The sequence below is a fragment of the Cavia porcellus genome, unplaced genomic scaffold (genome assembly GCF_034190915.1).
Source record: "Cavia porcellus strain 051 isolate PalLab524CR breed Dunkin Hartley unplaced genomic scaffold, mCavPor4.1 scaffold_15, whole genome shotgun sequence".
In the NCBI taxonomy this organism is placed as follows: domain Eukaryota; kingdom Metazoa; phylum Chordata; class Mammalia; order Rodentia; family Caviidae; genus Cavia; species Cavia porcellus.
Genome location: NW_026947498.1, coordinates 72,520,324 through 72,533,189, shown reverse-complemented (window position 1 = coordinate 72,533,189; position 12,866 = coordinate 72,520,324). Strand labels below are relative to the sequence as shown.

General features: G+C 49.3%; 1 protein-coding gene across 4 annotated transcripts in view; it reads right to left on the bottom strand.

Annotated features, from left to right (window-relative positions):
- The window catches only part of Scn10a (sodium voltage-gated channel alpha subunit 10), an 81,473-nt gene that overhangs the window by 19,074 nt on the left and 49,533 nt on the right, over window positions 1–12,866 (bottom strand). For all 4 annotated transcript variants that reach the window (XM_013146277.3, XM_013146278.3, XM_013146279.3 and 1 more), the window contains 5 exons: window positions 8,071–8,424; window positions 6,071–6,502; window positions 4,634–4,777; window positions 2,916–3,039; window positions 1,773–1,927 (listed from right to left, as the gene is read on the bottom strand). In XM_013146277.3, the coding sequence (XP_013001731.1) occupies window positions 1,773–1,927; window positions 2,916–3,039; window positions 4,634–4,777; window positions 6,071–6,502; window positions 8,071–8,424 (1,209 nt within the window). The remainder of the gene's footprint in view (window positions 1–1,772; window positions 1,928–2,915; window positions 3,040–4,633; window positions 4,778–6,070; window positions 6,503–8,070; window positions 8,425–12,866) is intronic.

The window sequence follows — 12,866 nt, the reverse complement described above, 5'->3', positions numbered from 1 at the left end:
TTTTACTTTGTCAGATGAAAATTCATGTTGTTTTTTAAAAAGCACTCAAAGTAAAAGCATGAAGACTAAATTTGGTCTAGGCCTTTTTGATCCCACGGGGAAGGAGGTGGGGAGTGAAGGGAAGCCGGTCGGTGGGTGGCTGGGGCACAGCAGCTGTCTCAGGAGCTGAGCTCCCTCCAGGGAGTGGGGAGCAGGAACGAGAGCAGGAAGGTGATAGTGGGGGTGTGAAGAGAGGTGGGGGGGGGGAGAGTGGGAAGAGACACTGGAGACAACCGAAGAAGAAGGCCTCTGGCCCACAGCACCTGGGTTTATCATTTGTATGTGTTCCTGGGCGCCAGACTTGGGGTCTTTGTACTGAGCTGCATCCCAGCCTTAACTCCGAGTCTTGGTTTTGAGACAGGGTCTCCCTAAATTGGTAAGTTGCGTATGCTGGTCTTGTACTTCCAACACGCCTGCCTCAGTCTCTCAGAGAGCTAGGATTACAGTGGGCACCACCATGTCTGGCTTGGGGTTTTGTTTATCCAGGAGCATGGGAAAGAGGAAGGAAGGTGTGGGGAAAGCTCTGGCTCCCCTCCTCCTGCAATGTGGCCTCTGCACTGCTGCACGGGGTGGCGGGGACAGTCTGTGCCTGATGCGTTGTAATGGGTGCCTTTCTGTGAAGCTCCCTGCCTCTGCGCCAAGATGGCAGGCCAGCACTGCCCCTGAATCTCTTCTTGCTAGACTTTGGGTCTTACTGTCCTCATTCTCCTCCCACCTCTCAGACTGTGCCTCATCCCTCGCCTGTGCTACTCTCCATGGCTAAGGGCACGCGCCAAGCAGTGCTGGCAGCTTTCCTGGGAAATCCAGCATTGAAATGGTGCCCAGATATTCAGTAGGTCATTCTTAGTGAGTCAATGACACAGGAGGAGCAAGATGAGTGAAAACACTTGGGACTGTGAATCAGGAAAGTGGGCTCTAGTACCAGCACTTGAATGAACTTGCTGGGACCCTGGGTGGCTCCTTTCATGTCTTTGCACCTTGACTGCCTTGTATGCAAAATATGGACCACCAGGGTTGTCAGGTCCCTGCCTGTGTCTCTATCCACCTTGTTCTACTGGGATGAGCACCTGAGTCTGCATAGTAAGCCTGAGCCCCAGCACAGAGCCTTCCTCCTTTGTCTTACAGAGCCTAGCATTTGGCCAGGGCCTTAGTGAGCATCTCCAGACCCTGCGTTTCTGTTCCCTAAGATCATTCCTAGTGTGGTTCATGGACAGCAGCATTAGCCTCCACTGAAAGCATCCAGCTCCACCACCACTTTTCCAGCTCAGAAGCTGCAGCGTAGAAAGTGATTCCAATTTGGGAATTGCTCCTGTGACAGTTTCCCATGAGCACCAAAGGAGTAATAGCAGCATTTGCAAGTGGTTTGGTGAAACAAAGCAAGATGACCAGACCTTCAGAGAAGGTCAGTGTGTTTGAGAGCCCAGGGGAAGGCAGCCAGTGGATCTGGGATCAAAGTAAGGTTTGTTACTGCAAATTTGGTTGGCCTTGAACAAGGCCCTTAGCCCATAGTGGGACTCATGCTCGCTGCTTGAACACTTGCTGCCAGGTTGAGCAGGCAGTGGCCTTGGCAGCTCCAAGGCCTGCCCTGCCATTAGGAGGAGCACTGGACTGCAGCTCTCCTTCCTGCTCTGGGCAGTGCCCCTCCTGGGGCCGCCTCTGTGATGCAGCTCCGGCCTTTCAGTGGCAGAAAGTCCCCTCTGGAGAGCTCTGTGTTGAGGCCCATTTCCCCTTACCAGAGACCCACTGCTGAGCAGGATCATGAAGATGATGAAGCTCTCAAACCAGCTGTGCTCCACAATGCGGTAGCAGGTCTTGCGCAACTGCCAGCCCATGGCCCATGGCAACTTGGTGATATTCACATTGCAGCAGGGACAGTAGCGAAGACAGCCTGTGGGGAGAGGGGACCAAGCGGGAGTGATATTCCATTGTCATCATTTCAGCTTCTGTCACCCAGAGAAGCAACTCTGCTGGGAAACCCGCCTGCTACCCCTTTGAAAAAGGATTCTCTGCAGAAGAGGAGAGGGGGCCCTTCCAGGGGGGGCCTCCAGTTTCATGTATCTGGTTTCCTCTCCAGCATGGGTTTTGCCCATACAGACATCCTCCTAGTTATTGTTCTTAGAGATGGCACCAGTAGTTCCTGTCCTGTCGCTCACTTGTCCCTGGAAGTGGGCAAGTCCTGAGGCAGGGCTTGGTTGTGCCCGGGTTGTGCTATAATTCACGATGGCCTTCAGAGTACTTGAAGGATTTGTTTATTCCTTCATTGTACAAATATTCACTGTGGACATAATGTCCCTTAGTGTTCTGCACACTGAGGGGGAACATGAGGAAGACATAGGCTCTGTCTGCAAGAAAAGACTGAGGGAAACAGACCTGTGGAGCAACTTCCTCTGGCTCTCTTATGTCCCAAATCATGAGTTCAAGGGGAGCTGGGTGGGTGGTGCACACCTGTAATCTCAGCACCCTGCTTGTTCAAGTCCAGCATGGGCAACTTAGTGAAACCCTGTCCCAAAACAAAAAGGGCTGGGATGCAATCCCCGGTACTGGAGAGAGGGAGGAAGAGGCAGGGAGGAGAAGGTGGGGTCACAGTGATGTTTATGGCGGTGACTACCCTCTTTCAACTTCAAGAGCCAGGCCTATAATTCAGTGAGGTTCCTCCAGATTGATAAGCAAGGTGTAGCGTCTGTATTCCAGGTTGACCTGACATGGCATCAGGTGCTACGAGTTGTGGAATTTGTGTCTGAGGCTGCCAGAATCCTCTTTGTTTGGCTCCTATGGACCCCTGGCCAAGGTCATGGCCATGAGTTGCCCAGGGGAGCAACAGACCAAATTCTCACCCTAATAATACCAGCCTGAGGAGGCCTGCAGCTGCCAGTTACCTTCTGTGAAGCAGTCGTCTGGTTCTTGTAGGTCATCTGCCAGTTCTGGGATCTTCCTCAGGATCTCCTCAGGATCTGGGCAGTCCACTGTGCTGCCCTCAGAGGAGCTCGTGTCATCCATGACCTGCAGCACAGAGGCCCAGGGCCGTGAACCAGCTCTCCGAGGTGCCTGAGACCCACACATGGTCCCTGCAGATCTAACTAGCTGAGACCCCAAGGCACAGGGTAAGCCCTGCAGGGCCTCCTCCAGAGCTCAGGCCTGGGCACTTATGCTCCCCATGGAGCCCCGAGCCTAGCTGAGTGAGGCTGCAAACCTCCAGGCCCTGATAGAGTGCTGGCCCTGGTGGAGGCACGGTAATTATACCCATAAAGACTCTCAGCTTTCACTCATCTTGAATATTTAATCAGGGAGCAAAGCCACAGAGCCTTGCTGCCCCCCTGGCAGCTGGAGCCCTATAATGTCTCCAGATGAATTCAATTAGGAACTGAAGCTGCTCTTGGGTTAGTAAACTTGATAGCTTGGCTAATGGACCCAAATGGTAGGGTGGGTCCTCATCTGTGGCTCTCTGCCCCTCCCTGCCAAGTCTGGGTTGTGCATAAGAAACAAAAACAAAACCAACACCTAGAAGTTGTACCCTGAAAACATCGAGTGGGAAAACCAGCTTGGACAATCCTCAGAACACTCAGAGGAGGACATGCCACCCACATGCAGAGTGCGACGACCCTCACCCACCAGGACCCCACAGATCATGCTTGTCTGTACCCTGCTACATCCTTTCCAGCCCTTCTATTCTCTTGCTGTGCTGTGGTCAGCCTTGCCCAGGGCATGTGGCCAGCAGCTGGCATTGCTCATGCTGAAGAGCCATTGTAAGGGTGGTTTTCTGCCTTATCTTTGCTCAGCCCTGTGCCAGTCCCACAGTCCCACTTAGGGGAGAGGTGTTGGCTTAAATTCTTGAGTGATGACAGTGGTAGTGAAGATGCAGAACCTTTACCCCTCAAAGGATTGTTTTCTTCCAAGATTTGCAACCAACAGCACAGTTTATGTTTCCCTTAGAAGGATGTGCTGACCCCAAGTCCTCCTGCACCCGGTCTGGAAGCCGTCAGCTCCCCTTTCCCCTGCAGGCAGCCCCTCTCCAGCCCCTGCCTACTTTGGGCCAAAGACAGACTACGATGCTGACAAAAGAAAGTGGGGGGGGGGCGCATCAAGGAGAGACTTCCTCACCCCTGAGTGCCTCCAACTTCTCCTGCTGCCTCTGAAGCGCATTTGACTTTCTTTGTGTGCTCTTTTGTTCCCTTTCTCCTGGGCTGTCACTTTCTGGGCACTTACTCCATTTCAGGCAGGAGCAAAACATCTGACAGGCAGCAGCTCATGGAAGCCTCAAAACAATCCTGCCAGGGAGGCCTCACTGCTCCTGCAGAGATGCAGTTTCTGTGACAAAGGCACAGAGGCTAGAGGCCGGGGAATTGGCCGAGGTAGAGCTCGGTTTTTGCTTCCCATCCTTACATCTAGCCAGGGGCAAGATCCTGGCAATGGTGGTGAAAACTGAAAGGTCCTGATCAGCCAGGGGCTGCAGGGCATCGAGCCCTCCCAGGAGGAGGAAGGAGTTACTTGGTTAGTGTGGTTCGGCACCCCTGACCCATTCCTCCCCCTCGCTTGCTCCCAGCCCTCAGGCAGTCTGTCTGGCTGCTGCTGCTGCCCCGGAAGCTCACATACCTACCTGTGTGCGATCTGGGGGAGCTCCATTGTCACCTTTCCGCTTCCCACCCTGGAAAGGAGCCAGGTCCTCAGAGGATGTCCCAGAGCACGGGCTCCTGGGTGTCAGGTGGTCCCCACACCTCTCAGCTTGCGGCAGCTGCTCCTGCTAATGACAGCGGGTCCCACATGGCGCCTGGGTCAGTTACAGCTGATCACATTGCAGGCTGTCAGAGCTAGGACCTCAGACATGCAAGTAACGCACACAGATAAGCACACTTGTGTCAAGGCACCAGGAACACTACAGAGCCAGGTTGATCTGTATTTAACGTGTGGCTCCATTCTTTAGAAGCTATGTGACCTTGGAACAAGTTCTTCAGTGTTTCGGGTCTTTTCTTCCCCATCTACAAAATTTCAAAGGCAACCTCTACCTCCGTAATTCTGATGGCTAAATATGTTAATACTTATACACTGCAGGAAGGGCTTGGCTCAGTAGATGTTAGCCTCAACAGTTATTATTGTTCAGAAATCAGACTGGCAGGGAACTTTGGCATCTATATCTCCCCCAAAGAATCCCAAATAGCTAAAATGCTTCTGAGGGGCAGACAATCACCATAGAGTTCATGTCCTTTACTCTGGGATGGGACATCCTACCCTCGGCTGTCACCCAGACAAAGGCATGTAAAAAATGCTGCTGATAACAGCAGCTGCTCGAACACAAGAGGAGTGACACAGCCGAAAGGCTAGGAGAGGCCGCAGACTCGAAGCACAGCTGGCTGAGGCCACTTAGAGGCCTGGCCAGCAATCCTGGGTTGGGAGGGCCCCCAGGATTCCTGGCTTCCCAGCTGAGTGCGCCCTCATCATGGAGAAGGGTTAGTGAGAGCTGAGATATCAGATTAAGGTAGAAAGGAATTAGGCAAAAGACATACATATATATGTCATCAAAAGGTTTAAATGTGCTTTAAAGCTCTCTGAAAGGAGTGTCACTTTCCCATGATGTCACTTGTCAATAGATGAGTCATGTAATCATCAGGACTTCTTTGGATGCTGGTGGAGATTAGATAAGCCTGTTCTTGGACAACATCCATTTATTGGAGGAATATTATTAGCATCTTATGTGCAGGGTAGGGGCTGCGTTGAGTCAAGGGGGCAGCTCTGCGAAGGACAAGGTCCGGGCACCTCAGGGTGGCCCGGGACTCACCTGCTGCCCCTGCTCCCTGCTTGCCTGTCTAGGGAGTTGAGATCTTTTTTCCAGGTGCTGTAGAGGAGCGAGCTCCTCTGGGGCACTGAGTGCAGTTTTAGCTCCTATATGGCAAAGTCTCCTCCCATGCCTGGTTTGCCAGGGTTGTGCCAATTCCACTGCTGGAAAACCTCACCCCCACAGTTTCCTTTCTGCCCTGGGTGGCTCTCACCTGGGACCTTTCCTGCTTCCCATGGTTCCCCTCTGGGGGAGCACTCTCACCAGTCCCTCCAGGGTTCCTGGCCACGAGTTTGGAGCATCCTGCTCTCCATCCTCGGAGTCATCGAGATCAGATTCGCCCTCTGCAATGGGCACGGAGACCCACAAGTTAGGATTGGTGATAAAGTCATTGTGCTCAGCGCTGGGCCCTCTGGGAGGTGGCGGTGCTCTGGGGCTCCCTGAGGCAGCAATGTGGTTCTCGGCTTTGGAGCTGGAGAGTGGGGGCTTTTCTGTCAGCTGAGACTCCACCTTGGGCCCAGCCAGCAGGCAGAGCCTGCAGAAGAAGCCTCGAAGGGCCCGCCTGGTTTGGCGACCAAACACCTGGAGGCGCCCCAGGGCTACCTGCAGTTTGTTCACCTCCCCATCGTCGTCAGGTGTCGTGAGGTTGTCGGCACTGAAAGAGTTCAGCAGCAGGGCGATGAACAGGTTGAGCACCTGGGAAGGAGGTACAGAAGGTGAGATGCACTCCTCAGCCCCTCCGTGGCCAGCTGGTGGGTATCTGAATGGCAGGACAGTCCAGCCTGGACCTCCCGCACCCACTGGTACCCTGCCTCTGGAAGAATGGACATTCTGAGAGCAGCAGGGAGACCCCTGGGGTGTCCCCTGGTGACCCGCTCAGGGGACTGAGGTTGGCAAACATATTCTCTACCACAGTGAGGTTTGCCCTGTGATGAAGGGACATTGAAGGCGTTAGCGAGGAGCAGGCCACCCTCATTTTCAAAACCCCGAGTTTTATTCCTCACCCTGCAGTCCTGGGTGCATCTCCCCACTGCTTCTAAGTCCACTTTCTTCCTCTGGTAAGCAGGGAGCAAGGGTCTCCCTACCTTTCCGAGCAGGTGTGAAGGTCAAGTGATGTGGAGGTTGCAAAAGTTCTTAGAAAGGCAAACGTCTTGCCCAAGGGACAGGGCACCTGTGCCTCTGCAGGGAAGGAGCTCGGCCTGGGAGGTCGGAGCTACAGGCAGCCCTGACTCAGGCGTGCGGACGGAGGGTGTAGCTGTGGCTCGGGACCAGGTGGGAAAGATTTGCAGAGCCTCTGTGTGCTCTTACATTACCTTCTCTTAGCTGAGTTTCTCCTGCCTGTAAACCCTTTACACACAATAAATCCAAATTAAGCCAGGAATGAAGGAACATGGACTCTGGGAGACTGAGGCGGGAAGATTGCAAATTCGAGCCCAGTTTAGACAACTTAGTTAGATTCTGTCTATAAATAATAAAAGGTCTGGACTGTAGTTTAGTGCAAACACCCTGGATTCAAGTCCCAGTACTGCCAAAAAAAAAGAAAGAAAAAGAACTTTTTCCCAAATTGGTTGATTTCCTAGGCAATAGGAAAGGGCTTGGGAAGACTGCATGTGTCTCAGTGCCAGGCACTGCTGGATGGCTACACCTAGACAAGCTGGGGCAGAGGAGAGTCAGGGTCAATTGCAATAGGCAGGAAGGTCTCGGAGGGGGTTCCCCAAACCTGGGAGTAGACTTGAAATATATAGGCAGCTGGGCACTGCCCAGCTTCTCTGTTTCATCTTGTCCCTCTGCTCCTCGCTGGGACCAAGAAGTCAGTTCTTACTGTCTAACAAAAGTATCTCTTGAGCGACCCATGTAGGAGAGAAGATTTTCCTTCCACAAGGAACAGCCCATTCCTGAGTTCGGACCCTGCATCCGGCAGTCTGCACATGGCAGATTCTGAAGTTAATTCTCCCACCGGTGTGCACATGCTTGATTTTAAGGAAATCAGGCTGGGGAGATTCAGTCCCTTGCCCTGGGCTCACCCAGTTAGTAAATGGTGGAAAGGGGTCTTCCCCTCTGTCACCTGTGCTTTCTTCTGCAAGTTGAGCCGGCTCCCCAGGTATGCTTCCTCGTCACGTGCCCTAGGACTCTGAAAAGTCCAAAGACCTCCTCTGGTGGGGCGGTGTGGGGTTACACGTTTGTGTAATGATCACTGCTTTTCAGGGGGACCCAGAAGGCTCCTCCAGTGCCCAAGAGACAGGGCCCATGGGACCTGTACTCACCACCAAGTTCCCCAGCACCATCACGGTCAAGAAGAGGATGAGACATAAGGGCTTCTCGCTGACTTGCATGCAGGCCCACATGTTCTCGATCCACTCGCCACAGAGGATCCGGAAGACGATCAGAAAGGAGTGAAAGAAGTCGTGCATGTGCCAGCGGGGCGGCTCGTCACCCGGCAGTATATTCCCTTTGGTACAGTAGGCCTCTCCGAGGAGCTGCTTGCCGACCAGGGCGAAGATGAAGACGATGATGGCCAGGATGATGGTCAGGTTCCCCAGCGCCCCCACCGAGTTGCCAATGATCTTGATGAGTGTGTTCAGGGTGGGCCAGGACTTGGCCAGTTTGAAGACCCGCAGCTGTGGAGGAACCGAGACCTCATCAGGCCCTGCCGCTCCCCAACCTTCCTCTAAAGCCTTGGGCAGAAATCCCAGTTCTGAGAAAAGCACAGGCGGCTCTTCCTGTAAGACAGGCGCTCCCTGGAAGTTGTGTTCCGCGCTCTTCCTTCAACTGCACATATACTGTCTGTTAATATGTGTTTGCATTACACAAATACGTGTGAGGGGGGACCTGGTGCATACACATCTGGAAACCTGATCCTTTTTACTTCCTCCTCCCCTAGCATCCCTACCATTTCTTCCCATCCCAGATACTCTTTCATCTCCACAAATTCTACCTCCCTGGTTCCTATCACCTAGCTTTTATTTTGCTCTTTAAATTATTTATACTTTGGGCTTCTCAAAAATACAGTCATCCTTCTGTGGGCCCGGGTATCAATATGCGCCCATGGCAGAGCAGGCCTTCGTGAAGTGTCCACTCTGTTCTCCAGCCACAGGCCTGTCACTCCTGTGCGTGGACACACACTGGGGCAGCGCACTGGGCTAAGATGAGGGTCACAAGCAAGTGTGAACAGATTGCTCTTGACCTGAAGACAGCAACAGCATGGTCCACTGTGTTGGAGAGCTACTAGCTAACCCTATTTTAGGGCATTTTTCCTCTTGGGGCAGTTGACAGTGTCTGTCACTGCAATGCCTATGATTTTTTGAACCCAGCATCCATTTCATTTGGTCTCTGAACTGACCACCCAAGCTTCCTGCCTAATACCTGCCTGCTCTACACGTGATGGCTCTGTGCTAGCCTGCCAGCACGTGGAGAGCGGGAGGGCTCCTGCTCCTGTGGATCACTGAGAGAGGACAAAGACTCCATAATGTTCACTGTAAACCTGAATACACTGAGTTCTACAAGACAGAAAAATCACTGTGCCCAAAGCCATAGAAACATTTAACAGCAATGCACTGATGGGACTTACAAAGCCGCTCCTGTACGCTGTCAGGGGTGAGCAGGTGAGTCTCTGGAGCACCTACCAAGAGTCTAACTCAGGCTTCGGTGTAGGGTTCAGTACTACTAGAACAGTGCTATGACATCTCTGTCCCACACCTGGCAGAACGGATCCCTAGGGAGCAGGACGGAACCCTTACATGGTCGTTCACTTCCCTGTAAGATGGGAGGACTTACTCTCCTCACACTGGAAGCAGGGCTTAAAGCACCTGGTCTGGTGTGGACCGGCCAGAGGCAGCTGTCAAACCAAAACTGAGTGCTGGGCATACGACAGCCCTTTTGTGGAGGATGTTGGGCAAATTTGCTAAATAACACAGTTGCTCAAAGTCCCCATTCTCAGTCAGTTCTGGCCAAGTGCAAATGCAGAGGCCAGATGAGGGCCTCCCACTGGGTAAGAGCCAAGCCGTGGCCATAAGCCTGGGACAGTAAGGGACACTGGGGAATGCTGACCTTCCCTGAGTACAAGCATCAGACAGTGATGCTTGCTCAAGTGACTTGGCTGTGTTATTCCTTAATCGGGGGTAGAGTGGGGTGGGCAGAGGGGTTTAGGAGTTAATATTAGAATCTCCTTAGAGAGCAACAAAAATGTATGTCTGTTCCACCATAGGACATGAATTGAGTCATTTTCCGTCAATGTTTTGTTGTTTTTATTAATCCCAATAAAACAGATCTGTCTGTCCACTTGCTGTTCTTCAGACACCAGCTTGAGGGCCCTACTGTTAGCCATTCAGTCAACACACATCTATGTGCCTGCCTGCACTGTGGACTCACACACCACCGGGCTGACTCCAGCCGAAGCTTACAGCCCCTAGAGAAGGAGAACAGTTCATCTGTGTCCTTCCCCCAGCCTTTCCCTCTGCCCATCTAATTATTCACCATAGTTTCTACCCACTTAGCATTATGTCAAGGCATCACATTATAACCAGTTTGGGGCGTGGCTCAGTGGTAGAGCACGTGTCTAGTGAGCAGGAGCCCTGGGTTCAATCCCCAACACTGAAAAACAAAAACAAAGTCGGTAACTGTGGACATATTTAGATACTTGAAGCCAATTCCTTATTTTAAACTTCTCTATACTTCAGTGAGGGTGTAGTTTCACATCTGTCTTCCTCTAGGGATGCTGCCACTGGGTGATGAAACTCGGCTTGCACTGCTGACAGCATCAGCGTGTAGGTGACAGGAGAGGTACATCAGGTCTCACTTAGGTCCCTCTGTTGATTAGACATCACGGAAAATGCTGGGCAGTAAGATCTTAAGTGTGTAGATGACCTGCCCATGAAATAAACAACTTTCAGTCAAAATTCAAATGAATGTGAGGAATGTACTTTTCCTCCATCCAGACGGGTCTCAAACTCATGATCTTCCTGCCTCAGCCTTGAGAGTAGCTGAGATTACAGATGCCTCATCGTGACTGGCTATTGTGCTGTAATTTTTAAGGAAACTGCTCAAAGAATGAATATTTAGTTTTCAAATAAGTAGAAGAGGAAGTAGTACATGGAAAAATATACAGTACAACCCAAAATAGATTAAGGAATGGTGGGGGGAGAGGTCAGTCAATCTAATGACGGACACACTCCCAGATGGAGTGTATCAGTATTTATAAAGAAGTGGGTGGGCTAAATTCTTTGGTTAAAAGAAACATTGGATTCTAAGAACTGAGTAAGAATCCCAAATCTGATTGTATGATATTTGTAAGAAACGTAAAAAACACAAGGATACACAAAAGTTACATGTAAAAGGATGGATACAAATTCATCCTTTGGGCCAGCAGCTCAAAGCTCTTACCTGGTAAACGTGAGGTCATAAGTTTGATCCCCAGTACAAAAAAAATCATCCTTTGGTTTAGACAAATTCTAATTTTTTTTTTAATCGGTACTGGGGATCGAACTCAGGACCACCTGCTTGCAAGGCAGGTACTAATGCTACTGAGCCAAATCCCCAGCCCCCAAATTCTGAGTTTTCAAGTAGAAGAGGACAAATTCTAAACCAAAGGAAAGTAGTGTTATTTAATTAATATTGGGCAAAGATATTTTTAAAGGCAAAAATATTTCTAGAGCTAAAGGTCAATCTTTATAATAAAAATTTCACTTTACTGAGAAGATATAACAATTTAAAATATGTATGCACTTAATAATACAGGCTCCAGATAGAGCCACCAAGAAACAGACAGAGAATCATCAGAGTGGAGATATTTTTGAATACCACCTTCTCAGTAATTGCTAGAACAAGCAGTGGATGATAGTAAGCAGGGATATAGAATGTGCCACATAATGAGATTTCCCCACCCGATGGGTATATGTGGAATATTGTGCCCTAAAACTGCAGAAAACACATGTTTTAAGTACATAAAGAACATTTCCAATACACTGAGCCAAAGAGAAATTACCAGTAAATTTAAAAGCGTTAAAGTCATACAGCATATGTTCTCTGACTGAAACACAATTAAGCTAGGACTCCATGGCATAAAGATAACTAGAAATACCACATGTGTTTTGAAATTAAGAAACATGCTTCTAATTAATCTTTGAGTCAAAGAATAAATCAAAGTTGAAACTAGGAAATATTTAAAGTCAGACAACAATGAATGTTCTATAGATATTAAAGCAGTTCTTAGAAGAAAATCGGTCTTAAATTAGTATATTGGGAAAACATGGACCTCGCTGCATCTCAAGAAGTGGGAAAAAACCAAAATATATAGAGCAGAGGATATAATTAGGGTTCAGATTTCAAAATAGGAAAACATCCATGATATCGTGGGGATCAACAAGCCAAAAGTTAATTCTTTGGAAAAACTAAATTGATGATCTTTGGCAAGGCTGGTGAAAAGTGATGAGAAAAAGCACAGATCATTATTTTTGAGAAGAAAAAATGTGGCACAGGTATAGGCGACATTCACCCTTAAATTGCACAAATTATTTTAAAAAACAAAAAGTTAGGAAGAAAAATTCTTAGAAAAATAACTTACAAAAACTGATTTGAGATAGAATACTTGGCTAGTTGCGAAGCTATTAAGCAAACTAAATCAGTAATGAAAATCTTGACCTTCAGATGGCTTCCCTGGTGAATGCTACCAAACTATAAGGAACAAATAATTCTAATCTTATTCAAAAATTAGGTATAGAAAAAGAGAAATATTCCTCAACTCTGCTTATGGAGATTTGTATAATTTTGATACCTTGACACCTAACCCAGTAAAGGATAATATAAGTAAAGAAAATTAAAATCTAGATATTACTCATTTATATGGCTACAAAGCTCTTTAAAAAATGATTTAGCAAACTGAATTTCCAAATGTACTTGGGGGAGTGGTGGTACTGGGAATTTAACTCAGGATCTTGAGCTTTCCAGGCAGGTGTTTACATCCAAATGTATTTTTAAAAGGCATTATGATCAAGCTGTATTTGTCCCAGAAATGCAAAATTCATTTAACACTAGAAAATCAATTAATATAATTCACCAAAATAAC